At 39.9% G+C, this 23613-nt stretch overlaps 1 protein-coding gene across 2 annotated transcripts; it reads right to left on the reverse strand.

Annotated features, from left to right (window-relative positions):
* Nucleotides 1–39: 39 nt before the first annotated feature.
* acap1 (ArfGAP with coiled-coil, ankyrin repeat and PH domains 1) lies at nt 40–21802 on the reverse strand. 2 transcript variants are annotated; one of them, XM_053342992.1, is made up of 23 exons: nt 21246–21802; nt 18280–18337; nt 16022–16141; nt 15713–15766; nt 15450–15508; nt 13922–14105; nt 13429–13473; nt 13173–13268; nt 9774–9848; nt 9501–9613; nt 9272–9323; nt 8470–8570; nt 8229–8340; nt 7852–8054; nt 7691–7760; nt 7419–7513; nt 4931–5124; nt 4556–4606; nt 4264–4439; nt 3556–3665; nt 2496–2606; nt 2359–2420; nt 40–777 (listed from the first exon to the last, which is right to left on the reverse strand). In XM_053342992.1, exons 1-23 carry the CDS (start codon nt 21296–21298, stop codon nt 680–682), a joined length of 2292 nt encoding a protein of 763 aa, XP_053198967.1. In that variant the 5' UTR covers nt 21299–21802; the 3' UTR covers nt 40–679. The 2 variants fall into 2 exon arrangements, with proteins under 2 accessions (XP_053198967.1, XP_053198966.1); XM_053342991.1 differs by having other exon boundaries at nt 3556–3668.
* Between the last annotated feature and the right edge of the window lie 1811 nt (nt 21803–23613).

Below are 23613 nucleotides of genomic sequence, written 5' to 3' on the forward strand. Positions count from 1 at the left end.
AATACAATGTAAAAGTTTAGCATTTAAACACACATAAAGTTAAGTTTTGCATTGCATTTTATTAAAACATGATAGAAATCTAAAGTACCTGACATAGTTTGGACAAAATAGAAATGAGTGTCCGAAATTGTCTCAAACTTTAAAAAAAATCTGTCACAAAATTTTGGAAGACGTTTGATATGAAAATTCACTCAATTCATTAAATACGTCCATTTCCAACTACCATTTTTACTTCATTTTCATGTAACAAATCACTAAAAATGGCGGAGCAACACATAGATGCCAAAAGAAAAAAACCTTGAACATTTAAAAATAAACCGATTTACGGGATTTAATTAGTACATTTTGGCAGAGTGATGGTGTTACCCTCTGCTAGACATAAAGACACCTCATGCTGGTCTCATAAAGCTGTTCCAGTCCGACACAATTGTTCTGCTCCTGACGTGTTGGCACAAAGAATTCAGTGTTCATCTCTTCTGAAGTCAACACCAGCTGAGCTATGACTGAACATGTGGCAGGTAGCCAGGGAAAAATGTGTTTGTGTGTGTGTGTGTGTGTGTGTGTGTGTGTCCGCATGCCTTCAGGGGCTGAATACAGGCAAGTTTTGTACATGTGTGTAAGTATGTACGGCTGAAGTGTGAAATGTGTGGCGGTGTGAAGAGGTGGCGGCAGCAGCTGGTTAGTTTTTGGGGTCTGCACTCCGGCGTTTGAGCTTCTCGGGGTTGTGTGAGGCCATCTGTGAAAAGTCTCTGAAGATGTCATGGTAGGTATCATCACCTGAAAAAAAAACCAGAAGAAGACATGAGCCTAAAAGCTTCAAGTTTCAGGAGTAAAGAAGAAGAAAAAGTTTAAGTTTAAGACTCCATTATTTAAATTGATGCCATCTTTTTTGGATTTTCATTTCTTGGTCACATGTCCATGTTGTGCCAGATTCCCTCTGAACACATCCTCTATTTTAATGCAACACAGCTGCATTTGAACCATAACATCTTTCATCAAAAGCTGCGTAATTTCACGGAGGACACGTTCAATTTTAACTATTTCCTGAACACATGGCAGAGTTGTAGCCCTAAAGCCAGAAGCATGCAACCGAACAACTCAACACGCACACATATAAAAGCATGCACATGCACTTTACCTCTGAGTTTGCAGTAGGTGGCACACTGCACAAGCAGTCGAAACCAGCTGGAACATCTCAGCGGGGCGGAAGGCAAAGACACACGAGTGCACACAGAGACACACAATGATAAAGCACAGCACGTCAAATACTGACCAGCAGTGTGGATCGGTTTCAAGCAGGCAAAAGCATCACGTTCCCATTCCCTCACGAGTGAAACAAGCTCAACACAGCTTACACAAGAAACTTAACAACAAAAGCCTTAGTATTTACTCGAGGTCAGTCATGAAGGAATGGACTTTGCAGCTTGAAAAACAGCCAAATGACAAAATGCAAACAAAACCCACAGTTGACCTTAAGCTCAAGAGCTACAGTACACTTTCAGATAAATATAACATGTAATTTATAACAAGAATAAAAGTGAAAAGGTTTAAACGGTGTCACTATTCATAGAATAGCAGAAGAGAACCAAACCCAGTACTGGATTTAGCTTACATAACTGGACTAAAAAAGACTGATACATCTGATAAAACCAGCAGGCTGTACTGTACAAACTAGAGATTAAAAACAACCCAAATATACAGTACATCAGCTACAAATGCAGACCTTTATGTCAATTATATATACACAATATATACACCGTTTTATACAACAGCAACGCCCACTTGCAGCAGTCTCTATTGACAAGGTATTTGGAGAGTCTGTGGGTTTAAAAGTGCAGGATGACTGTGTTTGTAACTCAAAAGTGCAATGTGGCTTTGTGGAAAAATGTTTCTCACAGCGTCTCTTCTTTGTTACACAAGACATTGTCCTGTCTGCAGTGATCGACGGATCTGCTTTCAGTTACGTCCTTGGTAAATCTGCCTTCACACTGTCGTTGTACCCTGTCTCCTACTGTACATTCAGTTCTTTCTGGATTTTACGCATCTTAGATATTTGTCACATTTTCACCTAAAATATTCTGCAAGTTTTAATGATATAAAATGTTGCAGAAAAACATCACAACGCTGCAAAACCAGCGTTTTCTGATGATACTTGATTTTCCTTTTAGCTAATGACCAAATAAAAACCAAGTCCATTCCAGCCTCGCTTTGCTGATTCGTATCTATACTAATCATTTTGCCCCCCAAGAGCCCAGCCACTTATATGGTTCTTTAAAGCCTGGAGGCTCTTCCTGGTGTGGGCCAGCCCACTTCCCGTCCCGCTTGATAAACCCCCAAATCCCTGCCCCCCTGATTGACCTGATTGGCCAAAGGCTCCGTCCATCTCCCGCATCTCCTTGTTCATTTTGGCGATCCGCAGCCTGAAAGAGAAGAGAGATCGGTTACAAAATGCTGTTGTTCTTCTTCAGAGGTTTCTCCTGTCTCAAAACACTTACAAAGTGACAATGTCGGCATTGGCGTTCTCCACAGAGATTGTTATGGGATCTTTCTGATCCTTGTCTTTGGCGTGGTAGTCAGCTCCTCGCTTCAAGAAGAGACAGACCAACCTGGAAACACAAAGAGACACATGAGGAGAGAGTTTGCAGAAGGCCACACAAAACCCTGATCTGAATTCCCTGCTGTCAGAAGAAGCAGCATCTTTAAATTTTGGAGGCCAGATTAAAGAAATCTGCATAAAATCCTTTGTACTGTTCTTAAATGAAATGTAAAAACAACATAACAAGAAAACAAGAAAGTAGGACGAATCATGTTCCAAACTGCACCGAAGACGTGCCAAATGAGATTAGAGCCACATTCTGCCTTATGTTTTGATAAGATAAACTGTGCAGTTACATGTAGGACTCCATGTTATCTGCATTCATGTTCTTTTAAATAGTCGTTTGTTCATGTACACTGAGCAACTACTAACAGCCTTTACACCATATTAACTGCAAACTCCTGTATTACTTACGGGTAGAAGACATCCAAAGTAGTTACAATTCTTAACTTTGTGATCTCTAACCATCCTAGCCTGCTGGAAAAATTTCAGTATTTTTTCCTCTAATTCATCACTTCCTATTTGTTGACATTTTCCACTATACCCCAAAACAGAAACATAATTTGTCTAAAAAGGGAGAATGTATGATGTCTCTGTTTCTTGGATATTTTATTGATTTAGCTTCATTGTTAATGGTGTTGGGCTCAGTGCCTGAAGGCTTCAACAGATGCTCTTTGAGTGTGTGTGTATCTGTGTGTATAAAAGTTGTCTGTTTATTTGTCTACACTGAGATTTCTGTCTGAAAAACTGACCTCTGTTGAAGCTAAAAATTGAATTTTTCCACAGTGGAGTTTTGACCTTTTTTGTAGTCTGGGTTTAATTGGTTTTGCATGCTTTTCATTTGCATATGAAAGATTGAAGACTTGTTCTCCATTTTTTCTTTCTCTGTCTCTGCCCTCTCTGTCTGGATGACTTCTGCTTGTAACAGTGCGTGTGTATATGAGTGTGTTCATTAGTACCCTGTGTGACCCAGGATGGTGGCGTGGTGCAGCGGTCCTCTCCCGTCACTGTCCGCCTGGTTGACGTTGGCACCGTTCTGCAGCAGGAACTCGCAGGCTGCCAAGGCGTTCTGCTCAGGAAACACAAGAAGACATGAGCAGATTTTTATCCACTGACGATGCAATCTAAACCTTTCCCTACTGTCACATTGTCCAAACACGTTAACAAGACAAGACAACAAGACATAAATATAAAGCCCAGCTAGTGGCTACTAAAAGCTGGAATAAAGCATGCCGTATTTTTTTTACTTTTTCAGTCCTGGTACCAAAAATATAAAGTTCATCCAAATGATATATCCCCCTAGAAACATCACAGCAAAATTAATGGTAATTATAATGTATCATGAGTGTTAAGATGACATTTTGGTCTGAGGGTGGTGCAACAGGGAAGGGTCCAAAACAGACACAGTTCGTCCTCTGGTGAGTGTGACTGTGTTCAATAAATTTGATGACAAATTGCTCATGAGATCTTTCATTTTTTGCTTGTGGAAATTTTGACATGATATCAGAGATTCATCCTCCATCCATCCTTTTGTTTTTGATATTTCTTTTCATGGTTAAAAATGTAACTCAAGTGGGAGTTTTGACCTGCAGTGGCACTAAAGGAAATTTAAAGGCGTATTTGAGATCTCACAACATGTTTCAAGACAATCTGAAAGTATTCCTTACCACAGAGACAGCTTGTAACAGTGGTGTCCTGGAAGAGTCCGCTACGTTGACCCAGTTGACGTCGGCTCCGTGGGCCAGCGCGTCCGCCATGACGGGGAATTTCTGCATCTCTGCCGAGCGGTAAAGGAGCGCACCGGGGTGAAGGCCGCTCAGATCCTCCTCTTCCTCCTCCACATCTGAGAGGAGAAGACTTTACTTATACTTTTGAATATGAAATGTTCTAGATAGATAATCCACATTAAGCGCCCTGTAAATGTTTGTCAGTTCAGATGTGACACATGTTTTATCTCACCTTTATAAAAGTCTGCATTGTTCTGTTGGAAAAGATCACTGGGGTTCAGTCCTGAGGAAAGAGAGACAGAGTGTGTGTGTGTGTGAGAGTGAGGCCTGATTACTGTTTATCCTGCTGACTGCCACAACAACAGCACACATACAATACAGCAGACTAGGCCCTTAGGATTAGCAACTTTTGCTGGATCACCAACTTTTGGGATTGCTTCAGTGTGTGTGTGTGTGTGTGTGTGTGTGTGTGTGTGTTTCTGTTCCGTTGACATCAGCAGGAGTGAGTGAACTCAACAACAAGCCAGCACCCTGCTGAGTTATTAGACATCCTGCAGATTTCCAAAGCATCATCCATCACTCCCAGTTCTTGGATCTAAAGGTTTACCTGTGACCCGAGGCAACGTGGCTCGATTCGGTTTGGGTTTGATCGGCGGTCTCTCTGCGGTCCGATCCTGCGTGGCTGTCCGGTTTCTCCTGGCGCTGCTTCGCCTCAGCGGGGGGTTCCTGCCAGTCTCCGGCAGCTTTTGGATGAACTTCTTCTCCACGTATTTCGATTTAATCCACGACTCCTTGTCCCCTCTAAGTGACAGAAAGCAGAGAGATTAATAGACAGGAACGGGGAGAACATTTTTGTCTACAGGCAGTAAATTTCTGGCTTTACTTGTTCTCTGCTTGGCTGCACAGCTTGCTTGTGCAGCTGTGGGACAAGAATGCTTAACAGATGTCCCTGCTGCACTTAGTGTCTTTAAATGGAGTAGTGAAATCAGTTTAAATGAGATCTATTATAACTTCAAAGTGCATCCTTCTCTTCAGTATTTCATTACAGCACAATAGCAAGCTTTAGAAAAGATTCAATACCATGTTTATCAGTTGTGTACTGTAAGACATTTGGTCTGTCAATATGTGAATGAGAATAAAAAAACAAGCATGGCAGAGAAAGTGATATTTAAAAATGGAGCAAGACACTACTATATACCCAGACAGGACAAAAGTGAAAGCTCATGCTACAGAAAGCATGCAGAATTTCCGGAGGACACTTTAGTTACAACATTTACCATCTATATCATGTATGTACCTGCAGCACTTCCTGTCTGCTGCGACACAATACAGAGGAGAGAAGAGGAAGTCAAAAACTATGTCTAAATATAAGAGAGTTGTAGCTGATAAACCACATGCATCTTTGCACAGGGAGTAGTTTTTAAAACTCAGTCTACTGATCTCAACACATATAATCCTCTTCAAAGGTGTTGGGAGCTGGAGCCAAACCACTCATAGGGGTGTGGCAAAGTACCAATACACCATAAACAGGCAGAATTATACCTTTATATAGTGACATCAGTATAACTGCAGGAGGATGAAGAGTGTATTTAACATGTTGGGTCAACATAATGATATAAAACATTTATCTTTTGCAAACCGGTTTCTATTCGATGACAGGTTTGTATTATGGGTCTGTGCTATTGTCTCCCTATGGAGGACCAAACCTGACTTTTTTGCAATATGCAAATAAATAAAATGCCTGAATCCATTGACATATCAATTGATTATTAAAATGCACAGACATTTAAAACTTTATCTATAAGCATGTTAGTTGTTTTTTTTTTTGTTGTTGCTTTAGCAGCATTAGTTTTCCATCAGAATTGCAGTAAAGGCAAACTTTTGAGCCCTTAAATGTCCAAAGGAAGTTGAGATCATTTTTCCGTTAATACACACTTTCAGAAGACGTCAACAAAAGTAAACCACCATGGCTTCCCCACACCGTGGTTTCCTATCAATGGCAGACTATCTCGTTTGACTGCTTGTGCCTACAGTAATATACCGGTTTCCCTGGTTTCCCACTTCGATCTGATTTATACAAAACAAATTGACCACTGATTTCCATACAACCATGATGACTGGGAATTTGTATTTGGGCATTAGAAGCTGAGTGGTGGCAAAGACCAAATCACAAAGAGTGTGACTGACCTGCAGATTAGCGTATTGTGATCATTCAACTGTATTTCAAGGGAAGTATTATAAATAAGGCCACATTACAGAGGAAAAAAGATTGAGTTGAAGATTTGATGATGAGTTGAAGAAATAAATATAAGTCTGGTTCATTTCTCTGTTGGAAATTATCTAAATATAAGTGCTATAAAGAGAAAAATACACAACCCGGCACAGGTCAACATATCAACTATCAAAAATGTTGGATCCTACTTTTCCACTAATGCAACTTTATAGCATCTTTAGTTACTTCCCCACCCTGGTGAACACTATGTCCATAGCCCCAGTTTCTAACACAAGCTTTCTGTTAAAGATAAAGTTATATAATGGTTTAAAAATGCATTTCAGTGATCCAAACTCAAGTGGACATCTGAGACACATTGCTGTTCACACCTGTGTCCAGCTGATTTCGTTCCTGTTCTCATCACTTTTGCACTGTCTAGCTAAGAAAACAAAAATGCTTCAATAACTCTGCCAATTGTTGAGATTGGCAGATTGAACTCATTTGACGTTGGCGTATAAACAATCACCACTTCATGCATTGATGATGTCCTTATAAGGAAAGCATCAGGACGCATAAGTGTTTCTACGACAAAGATATGTGGTCATATGCATACCAGACCACCTCTGCAAATGTGTCTTGGTGGTCATTCACACTTGTATTTAGCTCAGTCCACTTGAGATGCAATCACCCAAGGATTGCCCTTTTTAAAACTAAATGTAAACAGGGTCAGTGAGTAGATGCTTTTTTCTCCTACAGAGCCTCAGAAGACATTATACAACTGTTTTCACACACTCAGGAGAACATCCAGTGACAAGTGAAGTAAACTAGACATGTAAAAGCAGCAGAGTATCCATTTATTGTGTGTATGTAGGAGTGTTTATACCTGGGACTGGAGGAGCTGGGCTTCTTGATGGTGATCTCATTAATCCGAGCCTCGTAGATCCTGTTGATGACTGTGTTGCCTAATTCACACATCAACTAAAGAAATAAAAAAATATACCTATATCAGTGCTTATTGTTGTTATTAGAGAGCCATTTCAAGTCAGTTACTCCCTGATGCCTTGATTAGTAATAATTCTCACTGGAACTTTTTGTTAGTACAGAAAAAGACACTAATGAGGTTGTGTAGCTCATTTAGTTAACAAGTAAAATTACCTTAATGAGCTCTGGCTCCCAGGAGTCAAGAGTGAGGGAGCGTACTTTGGAGAAATGAACTCCCAGGCTCCTGTTAGGAGAGGGAAACCATTAGAGCTCAGATTTGAAGCAGTGTTTGTGTATATGTGTGTGTGTGTGTGTGTGTGTAAGAATGTGTGTACCTGTGTATTCCTGAGCAGATGATACACAGTGTGATGCCCAGGTTGATGGAGGCCCATTCAGGACCAGGCTCTCCGCAGTCGCAGCACTGCTTGTTCCCCGTGATCGACTGAACCTCCTCCAGTGCTTTGCAGCCCTCCTTCACCTGATCTGATCCTCCAGCTCCTCCTGAACTGCCCGTAGACACTGAAGTGCAGCGCTCTCTCTGAAAACCCCCACAAACACACACACACACACACACACACACACATCAACAAGAGAAATACAAGAATTCTGAGACACACAAACAGCCTCTTCCTCTGACATCTTATCGGATTAAACTCCCACTGAAAAATGGTGATATAGAGGATGATGTGTGTGTGTAGGTGTGTATTCTCACTGGGCTGTGCGGTTCTTCTCTGTGCTCCTGAAAGGCTGAAGCGATGCTGTTTTGGACGGCACTGATCCAAGCTTGTTGCTGTCTTTCTGAGTCGGCCTGCAACAAACAGCACCTACACACACACACACACATACACACAAATGCAATGAACACTGCTCCATACACTCAGTGCTGATGAGAATTCACCTCCAAACATACATATCTATGCAAGACTGCATGTTTCGCCCATGGAAAAACTCACTTTGATGGGGAGACCACTTCAAAGCAGAATCGTCTTTCGTTTTCAGTGCTGGGTTTGACGGTGCAAAGACGCAAGTCCTCCACCACAACTGTAGGCTGGTCCTGAGAGACGCAGACAGGAAACACATGCAAGTCAGACTGAGCATGTAATATGCATGTTTGTGTTTATTGTTTTTTTCAAGGTGTTAGTTAGGTTTGGCTGTTCAAGCCTTTTAAGGAAATGATAAATAATAATGGTTTCCATTTAACATAGCGCTTTATCTTAATTATCAAAGCGCTTCACAATAAAGGGGGAAATCTGCCTCAAGCACCACCAATGTGCAGTACCCACCTGGTTGAAAGAGCACCACACATCAGTTTGAGGTGGAGAGGGAGGGAATGATTGAGCCAATTACACTGAGAGCTGATTAGATGGTGAGATGGAGAGAGGCAGGTTGGGAATTATGCCAGGGCGCTGGGGAACCCCCTACTCTTTCTACTAAGTGCCATAGGATCTCTAATGACCACAGTGAGTCAGGAGCTTGGTTTCATAAGAAGGACGGCATCTCCTACAGCACAGCATCCCTCTCACTGCACTGGAGTATTGGGATTTTATGGGACCAGATGGAAGACTGCCCCCTACTGGCCCACCAACATCACTTCCAGCAGCAACTGTGTTATTCCCAGGAAGGGAAGTACCATCCAAGTACTAATCAAGCCCACATATGCTTTGCTCCAGTCAGTCAGCAGAAACAGGGTGTATGTTGGTGTGGCTGCTGGCAAACAATGTGTTTGTAACAAATTGACATTTATGTTTAATTTACCTTGAATTTCTTCTGATAAACCAGTTGATTTTTCTGAATTGAAAACCAGCGCCTGAAGCAGAGAAAGAACATGAAAATAAATAAATGGTTTACTTAATGGACACACAGAGCACAGACACACAGAATATTAAATAATTAATATAAACTGGTATCTTTTCAAGTGATCATGGCATCAGAGTGCAGAGCTCCTGCAAGTCCAGTGAGAGACATTTCCTGCATAAACCTTTACCTGCTCCAGGTCTTGAAGGCGTTACTGGCTCTCTTGTAGAGGTAGCCCTCCATGGCGATCCCATTGGCTGCGTCATGATTGAAATCCATGATTGAGTCATCATAAGTAACATCCTAGAAATGTTTTGAGGAAGATGAGTCACTGTTAGTAACTAAAACAGTGGCGAAAACTTAAAAACACTAGTTAAATCACCTTGGTTATGGCCCTTTCAACATTTTTCACTAATTCACTAATTCAATATTTCATTGATGTTAAATGTTTTTAACGTATTACCATTTTCTTGATTGCACTGTGTTTTTGCTCCATGTCTCTCTTCTCTCTGGCAGAGTCCAGGACAAACTGCGTGTGCTGTTAAAACATAAAAAGAGACACAAATATTGACCTTTAAATTATGTACATCATTCTGTCCATAATCTGGCTGCATGACCAATCTCAGCAGTTTTTTTTCTTTAAAGATGTTTGGGGCTTTTTGCCTTTAATTAACAGACATTGTAAAAACAGGAAGGATGGGGAGAGAGAGATGGTTGACACGCACAGCACAGTTCCCCTGGCAGAGGGTTGAACTGTGAATGTTGTTGTGTGGTATGTGCGTTAACCATTAGGCAAGGGCATCCCTAACATCAGCAGCTTTAAAGCTCTAATGTTTAATCTACTTAGCTTTCTCAAACAACCGCCACTCATTTATCATCTCGTTCAAACACACTTAAGCCGGCCGAATACAAACACTGAGGCTTAAAACTCCAACAGTCACAATATAAGTTTATTTCAGCTGCTACAAGCTCTTATATGAACCATCACTTAAACAAATGTTCTACATGGAAGTCCCAAATAATATCAGGTACAGAAAATATATTTAAAGGTATTTGGTGAGACAAAGGGCTTAAAAAAGAGTGAGAAAAAGCAAGAGAAAAGAAGATGAGAAAGGGTATTTAGAAGACGCTCGCGGCCTTGAAAATTACAAAGTGTTATTGTGTGGGTCATGTCTCTTTTCTTGTTCCTTATCTAGTTCTTCTGCTGTATTTTCTGGCTATGGGGTGACTTCCCTTTTCCTTTCCTTCACAACATTTTGCTTCTGCGATAAATGAAGAGATAAACAGGTTCAGGGAAGGTCATCCCTCCTGTAGACTTTGCTTTTCAGGAAACAGGAAATAGGAAGTGTTCAACCTCTTCCCACTTCCTGCGCCAAACTGAGGAACAACACTGGTGGTTTCTATAAGAGAGACTCTCTTAAGTATATTATTCCTCAGCGTCTCTCCATCTCCTCTGCTTATTCTCGTTGCTATCATTTCCTGTTGAAATAGGAAGAGCTTTGTTGTGGTTTGATTCGGCCAGTAAGCGCTTGCAAAATGAATTTCCTGTCTCACATTCTTTTCATTTGAAAATAACACGCTAATACTGCTGATGTGCAGGGTTGACGGTGCAAAAATGTTTTCTCTTTTTAAACTGGCCAAAAGGCAGACACACAGACACATACCCACACATACCCATACATACACACAGATACACACAGAGAGATACACACACTGCCATGTGAAGTATTTCCTGTTGTTGCTCTCTTTTTCCTGTCACGATGAAAGTGTGCTGTCACCTTGTGATTCTTCTGCTTGGCGCCGAGGAACATGACAAGAACTGGTCTGATGCAATTTGCCCAAACTTTACTTTAGGTCTCATCACTAAAAGGAACTATGTGCTTAATTGTACACAAACATGGTTTTGTTTATTTTCAAAATGTCTTACCGACAACTACAGAAAACCCATTTCCTGGCTCATAAAACATCTGTAAAGGATTTTTTTAAATAATGCCAAATGATCACTGGTTCATTTGTCTCTATGAATGACTTTTACTGTCAATATTTTACACAATATATCAGCTTGTGACCCTTAATGATGGAATTTGAGATCTCTCAGGTTTCATATGTGTATAAATTCTCTCAGATTGTTTAATTCGAACAATGGTTTCCAAAGGCCAAATGAGGGAATCATTTTAACAATTTCAACATTTAACAAGAAAAACCATCACCTATAGTGAGAACTCCTCTAGGTATGGGGAAGACTGTTTGATAGGGTTGAAATCTCCAGAGCAGTTTCTAAATGGACACTTAACAGGCTGTCCTTAATCGTCTATAACCAGTTACTCTCTTTAGGTCAGACAGCAACAGAACACTTGGTTAAAACAAACTCATAAATCTTTATTTTGCAGCTGGACATCTTAACCTTTGAGCTGTTATGTCTTTTTTTGCTGCTTTTCAAAAGGCATTCCTCTCACTCTGATTTCCCAATGCTACAATCTAAATTAAATCTCTGAATCTACCTTTCATCTGCCAACAGTACTAAATTAATATTTCTTTAATCAGATGGTGTTCAACAGAATTGAAATTTGCATATATTTATTTGTTGTTTTGCCGAGAGGTAGTTGAGACAATCAATACCAATCTTATGTCTTTGAAGACTGGAAGCAGACAAGACTAGATTAGCCTGGCATTTACCAGCACTAGTTATGTATATCCCTGAACTGTGGACAGCCAAGCAAGTTGCTTCCCTCTACATCTGGTCTTCATGCTAAGCTAGGCTAATAGCCTCCTTGCTCCAACTCCATACTTAACACACAGTCATGAGAATGGTATCGATCTTCTCATCTAACTCTCGGCAAGAAAGTGAATTACCATAATTCCCCAAATATCTAACTATTTTAAAGGTGCAATAAATTACACCGAGCCTCACTGGATGTCAGCAAACAAGTACTTGCTCTGTAAAGATATAGTGGAGTAATGGCTACCAGAGCAGAGAATTAAGCTTTCCTTCTTTCCTTCTCTCTATGTTAGTGCTTGAGCCCCCTCATGTCCATCTGCGCCCATTTCCAAGAAGTCAAGATGGTGGCAGAATCACAAATTTTCTCAAATTACAGCTAAACAGTAGACTAAAATATGTAGAAACAGGCAGAGCAGTAACTGATTCTTGATCCATATTTGATCAGCACTGCCTACTGTAGTTTGACAGATTGATCTGAGTTTCGCCAGTTTTTTGCCAAACTTTGTTGAGTGTGTGTGTGTGTGTGTGTATGTGTATGTGTATGTGTATGTATATGTATATATGTTAATTGCATTTTAGGGTCTTTTTTATTTAGTTTTTAATTTTATTGTTGTATACATTTGTTTTTTTTGTTATTTTCTATATCACTATTTTTTGAGCTGCTGTAGCAATGAACTTTCCCCACTGTGGGATCAATACATGTATCTTTATCTTTATCTTTATCTGGTGGCTGAATGTCGTGTATTGCAGCTTGAAAACTTTAGCTAATGGTTTACTTTTGTGTTGCTGCATCATCATTTTACATCTGATGGATCACGTCAGTTTATAGATAGGAATAAAAGCTAATTAGTTCTGCTGTAACAATGTTGTTAGCAGAGAGATGAGACTTTGATATGTCAGAGCTGCTAGCTGTGTCTGTAGGCTGCAAATAATGACCAACATACTCTGGATTTTCTTGCTCTGAAACTCTTTCCAAGTACGTCACATGAGTGAGTTGTTGTTGTCTCGCTTTTTCCTGTCCAGCTGTTATTTATTTGTGGAGAGCTGATTCTTGTCAATGATCGCAATGTTGACTCATTAGATGACTGGTAGGAGATTTATAGCATAGGAAATTATATCAGATAGGCTCAAACAGGCAATTACCTCTTCACTGAGTTTTCGTCGATAGCTGTCCAGTTCTGACACAGACTCATGGTTAAGTTCGAAGAAGTGGGCCTGGGCCTCCATCAGTGACAACATCTGACAAGAAGCATGTGAGAGATTTCAACATTTTCAATAAGAGGTCATCAGCTAATTCAATAAAAACATTGTCCTACATACAGCACTAAACATTTTAAAGATTTGTACGTATTCATAAAAATAAGAACTTTGAACTTTAAATAGGTCAACGTGAACTCACTGCCATCACAATGTCTGTCTTCTTCTTGGCCTCAATGACATTAATCTGAAACAAGAAGGAAGCAGCAGTGGTTAGAGAAGTTGTTCATGTTTCCATAACCAAAAAACTCACTGGCCAGCTCAGCTTCTGAGAACCACAACCACAAGTCTGGAGAGAGGCCCCGAGGCAAACCTGTTATCATTCAAAACAGCAAAAGCACAACTATAATCAGACGCGCTGTCGTATATTTTATCCAAAGTGTTTTTGATACCTGGACTTATCGGTTGTGCGACTTTTCCCTTCATGTTGTTCTACAGAGCTCTGATATTGTTGATTAGGTTGATGGAAACTCTGTGAGTGTCTTTTGGCTGACATGTTGGTAAATGTGTGCATTTGCTATGTGCGATGTGAGGCTTCTCTATGTAACAAATCAAGGTTACTGAAAGGATACATGAATGTAAATTAGGCTTGCAACAAAAAATTCATTTCTCCTTCTCTAAGAATCCTTTCTCACCTCCAGGACGTAGTCCAGTGCCCCAGACCTGAAAGTCCTGCGTGCGTTGAGCAAACCGTTGCTCGCCTCCTCCACTTCGTGTTGTTTTCCCCGCGGGGCCTGAGCGTTCCTCGACAGCGCCCCCTCCAGGCATTCACTGCTGCGCTCAAACTCCTTGCGCACATCCTTGAACCGACGCACGTCTCTACCGGACAGGAACAGAAGAAATGGTTAATTCTGGTTCAATAGTCTCAATTCCCAAAGTATTGAATCTGTATTTATTGATTAAGGAAGTGAAATGAAGTGTGTGAAGTAAACTGTTTGCAGGTCCAACACACAACTGCGAGGTTTGGTGAATTTGGGAGTTTAAAGAGAGTACTCGAAGATGCACAATAAGTTGTGTCAACTTTACAAGCTGTTTTAAAAGGGAATGACAGGTTGTTCTTGAAGGTCTGGTCGCACGTTCCAGTTTATTTACCTGAAGATTTGAACTTAATCCTAATGTCTCCAACAGACTGTGAGATTTCAGCAGTCATGTAAGACTGCATGTAGACTGTACGATGATCACCTACTAAAATATGAGCTATGACACAAGTCAATATACAAGAAAATGTTGTCAGTATGCGATATCCATCTGGACCACTGTAGTGCTAAACAATGAAGCTAAGCAATGTCCTTTTTGGCGCGGTTATGATAACAGCTGGAGGACACATCAGACAAATAGCCTTCTGCTGCTATAACTCAACAAGATTTTCTTCTTTGTTGGAATCCCAAACATTTTGTTTTGCTAATTTACCTCATATATCATTGAATTTAGTGCGTCATTTCATGCTGCATTAGTTGGTTAGTAGACGTAGGTGGAGCCACAACGATATATTTCTTTCACATTTGTTATCTTTAATCTAGGTAAGCCCAAAATCACACAGTGTACACCCAACTTACAGTAAGAGGTTAGTGGACGATCCTCCTTATGAATCCAGTGCCATAACTTATATTCAATTGAATGTGAAGTAATCCTAACAGTTTCCAGTCTAATTTAACTAATCAATGAATGCACTAATCTTATCCTAATGTTCCTTCTTATTTATCTATAAATATTTTCATTGCATTTTTCATGGATCGTGGTGTCCATGATGTGTTGACAAACCTTTAGGGGTGGAGGACAGTTGCAATTGTTATTTTAAGTATTCTTTATTTGTTATAATGTGTGCTAAACTGTTTAAATCCATTAAAAGCTGCTTTAAAACATGTACTTTCACTGGCAGCTCAGCCGGTTAAAATCCAGCTAATGACATGTCACACATCCTCTCTCTCATCTAATCTACCATATCATTCCCACTAATAACAGCAGATCAAGACAAAGTATGAGGAGAGGGAGCCTGAAGGATTATAAGCCTCTAATTTTTTTTTTTTTCATTCGCTGTGCTAATAGTTGGCAGACGAGTATGGAAGTGACTCAGTCAAACTCAGAGAGAAATCAGATGCTGGTGGGAGAGAGGCACCAAGAAAATAAAAGGATTAGATGAGACAAACAAAGCAGCCCACTCACTCTTTCACAAAGGTCTGTAGCTTTGTCTTGACTGACTTCTGTGTGACTTCAATCACTTCCTAAAAGAGAAAAAAGACGGAGACAGAAGGGGGGTAGCAGGGACAAATTAAGTATTACAGTGAGCACAGATAACTCTTTAAATGTCAAATGAGATGTGATCTACAGTGTGCTGCTGGCTTTTTTGACAACATATGGGGGCTGAAAGTGCTATGACCACAATGGAGACTGTGGTGCAAAGATGGTAAAGGCCTGGACGGACTCACCTGCTGGCCGTCCACGATGAGAGACAGCTTTTTCGAAAATTTGTCCAAACAGTCCTGCAGGACAGACATCTTAGATATTAGAATCTGCATTTCATTAAATCAACTTTGTGGTGTTTCTGCATTATAGCCATCTATGACCTGTGATTATGATTATTTTAGATCAGTCACATAAAACTGAAACCTTTCTGGCTTTTTTCACCTTCAAAGTAAACGTGACACAATCTGAGTGTGAAAATTATGACACACAAGAGATAACAAGAGTGTATAAATAACTTCCAGATGAAAGGTATGTCTATATGCTCTTCTCACCCCCATCATTGTGTCCTCGGACCACTGGCGTCCCATCTCCTTGAGGCTGTTGATGAAGCTCTTGCTGGTTTGGCAGTAGACCCTGCCTGCATCCAGCATGGCCTGGCATTGCTTCACAAGCTGGACACAAACACAACAAACACAGTCAAATCCATCCTGAATGCAGCACTTCAACAGAAAGCACTTAAGATGACAAACAACCAGTCATAATCAGTATGAATAATTAAACATAATGGGGAGTTATTTCAGGAGTTCCTATAACTATTCTGTTTATTGATTCAAGCTACAGTAAACAGTTTTACAGATTTACAAGATGCCAGTAAAAAAATATGTTTTATTGACTTCATTCATTCATTTGATCCTGTGTATGTTGGAAACACTGTGATTGGCAAACCCATGGTTACAGGGTATGTATGCTATGTGGGTGTGCTTAAACTGTGCTTAAAGGATAGGCTCATATTATACTTAAAACAACAGTTGGGTGACTAAATGTTCTGCACACTATAATCATTTGTTATTTTCATTAAATATCTCTTTCAAACATTCTTTCAAAGTAAGAGATAGGGGACAAAATCTACAGTCCTCATTTTGTGCAAAGCTAGTATGAGGCACACTTTAGCACACTTAATTAGTCGCATTGTACTAAAATGGTTGTAGCTTGGTTTCTCTAACTTTCAGTGTTTTCACAAACAAATGAAGAGTTCAATTTCTAACCAATAAAACACTTCATTTATACAATATGCGTGCATTAATATAATATGAGTTTTGTGCCTTACATGCTCTGGTATGACCCGTAGCTAGCATTGGTTAATGTTTGCTAACACGTGCAACTGACAAGCTTTTTTGTGGCACTGTGATGCTAAATGTTAGCATTTAGCATTATCTAGTAGTAAGCCTTTTCTTTACAGCAGACAGCACAGGTGTAACTAATAACATTAACAATGATTAAAAGTTATATTTAAGTGTCTCAGTGAGACATGACAGTGTAACAGCGAGCCAGCATGCACAACACCACGACCCTGAAACCAAACCTGCTAAAAGGAATCCAGTCATTAACATTTGACTATTTACAGCTGTGCTTTTGCTACTGTGATATGTCAAAATGTCTTCTATGAAAGAGGTCACTTGTGTTTAGCACCTGTTAGCACCAGACAACTTACAACTTTGTTATATTTACAACAGCGAGAGTAGTGACGGCACGTAATTCCTAGCATACCTCTGTCCAATCAGCGGGAATAATGTACCACTTTCTCTTAGTTTATCCAGGATTTATCCATGAATGAGGTGCATTGAGGGCAAAAATATGATGTTAAACATATTTCCAGAAGGCATTCTGTATTTTATTATAGCAGATAAGCTATCCAAATATAATGCAAGATGTTTTAGTTTCTCGTTAATAACAGAGAGGAGTGGAGAGTGATGGGAGCGTCACACATCTGTTGTAATACAATACAAATACATTTCTGGCAATAAGCCACATCTATCCGCAGATCAAACAAGCTATAGCATGATAGTATGTAGCTTGATAGCTTGACTTCAGTTATCTTATCTTGTCATAAAATAACGTCTGGTAATCCTGCAAATAAGAACATTTCTCTTCTTGCTTTGATAGTAAGGTCAAAGGTCATCTACACAGCAGCAACACTAGAGTTTTTTGCTCGAGGCCAGAGTAGATAAAAATCACCTGATGGGCTTGAACCCTGTTAGTCTAGTTTTTTAAAATCACTTCATCTCTCTAATGCCACGCGGTACAGAATTAAATGAAACAAGCTTTTTGTGTAGGACTTGTGGAAAGATTGTTTCGTTTTTTGAAAAGTGATACAAGAAGTATAACTGCAGAGTGGCATGGCATTTTGATTCCTGCCTATTCAATACCATGAGGGAACAAAAACGCAGCATGTGACCACTCCATCAGATGAATAGATCTGAAACTGTAACATGTGGGAACACAAAAATACAGCGGGGAATACAGGTTATCACAGCGAAGCAGAACAAGCCGTAGTTCTCTCTGTGGTGGGACAATACGATGGGGAAGCAGCAACTGTCGCTACTTCCTGCTCACATTAAGGTGAAACATACCTCAATCACCACCGTCCACCTCTCACTTCACTGCCACTTCACAAGAAGAGCATGTGTCCAACAGTAACTGATACCTGTGTGTGTGTTTGTGTGTGTGTGTGTGTGTGTGTGTGAGAACATTTTCCAAAGTAGAGCAGGCACTGTAAAAGCATATGTAGGCGTAGGTGCATGAATCTCACCTTTTCTAATCGTGTCTCGAGTTCGTTCACATCATTTTGGACCAGCTCGATATCAGCTCTGAAACATACAGATACACACACAAAGTTACACATACACACTCTTGGCGTTGAGGTTATCACACACTTCAAAAAACATGTGAGCTTCAGAGTCATTCTCTAGACATTTTAGTCAATAAACGTTCAGTATTATTGTCATTATACATTAAAGGACGGGACTCTGAAATACACTGTATAACAAATATTAAAATATTTTAAATTACAATAGAATAACAAACATATGAATAGTATATATAATACACATACGTTTTTACAATATGTGCAAATATGTAATATGCAGCTTACAGTGCAATAAAACTTTAAAGTCTAGTGAGAATGATGGCATGGTAACGTGCATAACAAGCCCAAAACATCATTCACCAAGTATATATGGCAACAATTCACTGGTTTCATCATCTCAAATGTGACTATTAGTGGCTTTTTTCTTGTTTTATGTCTTTAGGTTTTGGACTTTTGGTTGGATAAAACCAGCAATTTTAAGATGCCACCATGGACTTCTGACTTCTAACATTTTGTAGGCTAAATATTGTCTTTTTGTTGTTATTAACATTGATTTTTCCCACAATAATTGCCTTACGTGATATGTATACATGTGTCTTGTAATGTGTGCGTCTATGTTGGATGTTTTAATCTGTAGCAAACAATATAGCACATTGATATTGTATGATATCTTTACTAACAATAATAATATCTTTTTAGGATTGGTGCTGAAAGCATACATAAACCAAACTGAATTGCGTGTTGCCTTTTTATTTTAACTACGTAAAATCTGTCAGGGGACAACAAATGAAAAATAGCATTGTGGCCAACTCTGGTGCATTTATGGCAACGGTTGATGCCCACAGTCACTGTTAAATAACTAAATCAGGAAATAAAAACATAACTAAGATAATGTACATGCATGACACCCACACATAAGCTAATATTAAATGGTGCATACTAACACAATACATTATTCTAATACAACACAGCATATTAAATGGCTGCATTATGCATAAAAAAACACTTGCTGTGCATCTTTTTGTGCATTCTTCTGTGTAATTTGGCATGAAGCGTGTGGTATTTTTTTAGAAATGTGTGACCTTATGCAACATTTAAAATAGTTTTCAGTGGGTTTGAAAAAAGCTTAGGTTCACATCTGTCATGGAAATGTTATGCAACAACTCAAAACTATCACCTCTGCTTGTTGCAGAATATCTAATTGTTTTAACTGCCCTTAAGTTTTTTTTTTTTTTTTTCAAGAGTGAGAGCTGGCTTTCAGAAACTCCCCTCTTAAGTCTTGAACGTGGCAGGTTTGTCAGTTTTTTGGAGTGAGTGTCAGTATCTTGTCCCCTCTCATACCAACAGCTCAACCATGTGGTTTCCGCTGCCTTCCACCGACAGTACAGAGATAGAGAGAGACAGAGACAGAGACTGAAAAAGGAGAGAGAAAAAAAAGAGACTGAGAGGAGAGAGAAGAGAGGAGGGCCTGCACAGACAGTTACTGTTTGTCTCTTTGTGTTTGTTAGTTTGAATCAAAGACTGAGGTCATGTCCTGCTGAAATACGACCAAATGACAAGTCAGCTAAGGAGAGAAGGAAAGAAAAGAAACGATTAAAAAAAAAAAAAAAGCTGAAAGGAGGCCTCTGGTGAGAAGATAAAAAACATTCCTTCATTAGTAAGACGTGTCCTTTTCATTCCTCTTTGAATTAGTGTCACAAGTTTTTTGGATTCACGGTATTTAAGACACAGACACAAAAAGTTAAGAAAGAGGCAAAGCTTGAGTTTCCGCCGTGGTTCTCCCCACAGAAAACACACTTCCTGCCTCTCCTGTTGATCACCTCAACACATCTCGCCTCACTTCCTGTTCACCTCCCACCCTACTGTTACCTAGCAACGGGAGGCAGCACATTTGAGCTGCTGTCCCAAGCTGTCAGTGCAGGTTTTTTTCTCCCCCCCCCCCCTATTATCCTTCACTGCCTCTGCATGTTTGGCTTATCTGTTTGATTGACTGTGTGTGATAACTTGACCTTCTTCCCTTTCCTTTCCTCAGTTTCTTCCCCCTGACACGCAACCTCACCACTACTGCTGACACACAACTCAAACTTTCCGCCGCTGTGGAAGGCCTCATATATTCGAAAATGGAGAGACAGAGAGACAGAGAAGGAGACTCAGACTCAGGATTGAAGTATGCCCAATCAGCTGGAAGAGAAGACACCAGCAACTGTGACTGAGGCTAGGTGCCAAAAAACGATCAGGGCACACCCAAGCTGTGCCAAGCACTCTCTTGAGCCACTTGCAAAACTTAGTGACACTTCCTCTTTGATTACACCAGATGCTAGAGTCTGTGTTGAAAGAAATAAAAAGGCTGCATGATATTTTTAGGTTGCTTGTATTATGAAGTTATCAATTAGAGGTTCATCTTTGCAACTGCTTCAACAACAAAGACAGTAAAATGACCATATATGATTTGAGTGCAGGCCTCAGCTGCTTGTATAAGCTTCCTGTGGTTTACTGACGCTTCAAAATGCTGCAGTGTCACACCTCAGATCAGTGCTTTCAGACTTTCTAGGCCTGCATGTACTGTCTCATCCCTTTTTTTTAACCCAAATACTCACAAAGCCTGACCTTTAACTCAAAAGGTGCTGGGCTTTTTTAAGCATCAGCAGTGCAACCTGACTGATAAAGAAATGCTTAACACAGACACACATATTGCTTTCTAGAGTCTGAAAACGACAAATTGACATCATCATCAAAATTGTTTCCTGTCTCTCTTTTGTTTCTTTTCTTCCTGTTACTCACATTTTAAACCTTTATATTAATTTTACCCACATTTTAAACCTTTATATAAATCTCCACAACAACTGTATGCTGCTGGATGCTTCCTTTTCCACGTTAGTATGAGTCATAAAGCAACAGGTGAAACTTACCTGAAGCGTGGAGAGTCCTTCAAACACTCCTCGAAGTCCAGCTTGACTGTCATCCCTCCGTTTAGTCGCACAAAAACACAAATATGACTTTGAATTTCTTTTCTAAAATAAATAGCCTCGGTGAAGCTGGAGGTGGAGAGCACCCTGACGCACACACTGTAACTCGGTTTTAACGCTCTTCATCGGCAGCCCGGCTCATTGTTCGCGTTTTCTTTCACCAGTATAATTTGTATTCCTCCGGCAGCAGCTCGCCCTGCTCACTTTTCTTTCTTGCAGGGACACCGTGTGCCTGATCTGTCGCACATCAGAGCAGAGGTCGACTATTACTCACTATTCCGTATGAATGAAGGCAGGCGGTGTGAGTTGCGTTATGACCATCTTATCCGGTAAATAAACAGCGAAAGACTCCGAGGATGCTGCAGGAAGCCGGGTACAAAGTTTTCTCGGAAATGAAAAATCCTTATTAATGGATGCAGATCGATATATTCCCATTAGAATAAAGATCACATTTAAATGGCAGACAGGCTGTGTTGGATGCAGACTTCTTCCCAGGGGTGCCGAGAGGAGTACAACTATCTCTCTCTCTTTCTCTCTCTCTCTCTCTCCAAAGACGCACATACGCGCGGTCCAACCCCCCATCTCACTATTTCCGTGTTTCTGACTCGTGGTTGTAACTGTGGTTGTAAAGTTGCCTCCTGCACAAAATGAGAGGCTACACTAATAAGCCTCCTAGTTATTTATAGTATAGGCTACTATTAGGTTGCATCATATGAACACTTCACCTATAATCTCACGCTGATTTTATTCATTGGTCATATGTTGTATTTTTCCAGCCCACATTTGATTTCTCCAGTTGCTGTTTGTGCATTTGATCTTTCAGTTTCAGTGAAGTGTGTGCTTCACATGCATAGAAACTGGGTGTGAATTCTTGTCTAACAACTTTGGTTTTTTTGAGGTGTACAGATAGAGCTGTAAGCAACCCTCTGCCAAATAATCCAATGGCTATGGAAGCTCATTTGTGCCAAGACAATTAAAAAGTAGCCTGATAAAAATAAGAAGACTTAAAGTAAATGAAATTTGTTACAAAGTCAAATTTACTGAGTCAGAATTAAGACTTACTAAACCAAATTGATGAGCTTTTAGATCAAAATTGTGATTTACTGAATCAAAATGATGCTTTAGCATGTAGGAAGATTCATATTTTACAAGATACTAAATCAAAACTAGAATTTATTAATCCCAAAAATATGAGATGACATGTCAGTATATTGATATGCTGAGTCAAAAATTATGATATTAACTTGCCGATTTAAAATATGACATGCTAAATCTAAACCAATGATTTCATAAGCAGAAGTTACAAGGTATGAGTCACAATTAAGAAATAGTAAGTCAGAAGTCAAAATGAAGATTTACAAAGTCAAAATGATGAGATAGCTATTAACTCAAAGCTGTGTTTCACTAAGTCAAGGTGGTACATCACAAATAACAGAAAGTAAGTGAGCACTTTGTGTCAATATTGTGTGACAGTGGAACACAAGGTCAAAATTGTGACTTTAAGTAAAAATTAAGAGAAAGACAGTGAGTAGAAACTTTGAAATTCAAATTCACATTTGTTTGGTTCCTGGCTGAACAGTGCTTCCATAATTTACAGGTCATAAAGACAAAACACCTCATTTCAGCGTGTTGGGCAACAGTAAAGTAATCTGCACTTTGTCATCATCACAGGCTGCTGTAATCACACACAGAAGCCTGTGGTCAGCTGCTGAGCAGGGAAGTGTAATTACAGCAGCTTAACAGGCCTGCCTGTCTCTGCTCATCTCATAATGTGTTTCTGGTCAAATGCAGAGACACACTTACTATCCATCTATCTATCTATCTATCTATCTATCTATCTATCTATCTATCTATCTATCTATCTATCTATCGATGTGTGTGGCGCCCCCTGCTGACCATAAGCAGTCACTGGCTGGCTCATGTCAAAACAATGTGTCTGTTTAGATGTTTTTCTGCCTTCACTTTGGAGGTTATCGGTTCCTGCCTGAAGCAGTCTGTCTGCCAGAGGCTGATGTGATGTGATGCCTTCCTTGACCACTGGACTGGACTTTTTTTCTCTCATTGTGTCAGTGACTGAAATCCGCCCGTGTTATAATATTTCTTTACAGACGTCACAGAAAGGGCGTAGTTTGTTCTGTTGTGTTGCTAAGCTGCTTCATCAAAACAAATAGCTCACAGATGAAGAGCTTGCTAATTGCCCATGTTAAAAATTATGCAGTTCATCAATGTTCTGGTCAGCGTGGGGATATTATTTTATGGACAAGAACAGATTTAAAAAGGAAAAACTAAACATGTGCTCCAAAAACAAACT

The sequence above is a fragment of the Scomber japonicus genome, chromosome 22, assembly GCF_027409825.1.
Source record: "Scomber japonicus isolate fScoJap1 chromosome 22, fScoJap1.pri, whole genome shotgun sequence".
In the NCBI taxonomy this organism is placed as follows: domain Eukaryota; kingdom Metazoa; phylum Chordata; class Actinopteri; order Scombriformes; family Scombridae; genus Scomber; species Scomber japonicus.

What these genes read in the sequence shown, in the direction of transcription:
- acap1 (XM_053342991.1), bottom strand. Translation starts at nt 21,298, where the DNA reads ATGACAGTCAAGCTGGACTTCGAGGAGTGTTTGAAGGACTCTCCACGC. An exon ending in GACGAAAACTCAGTGAAGAG is followed by an intron (nt 9,849 to 13,172) that starts GTAATTGCCTGT and finishes ATGTTTTAACAG; the next exon opens with CACACGCAGTTTGTCCTGGA. An exon ending in ACAGTGCAATCAAGAAAATG is followed by an intron (nt 9,614 to 9,773) that starts GTAATACGTTAA and finishes AAACATTTCTAG; the next exon opens with GATGTTACTTATGATGACTC.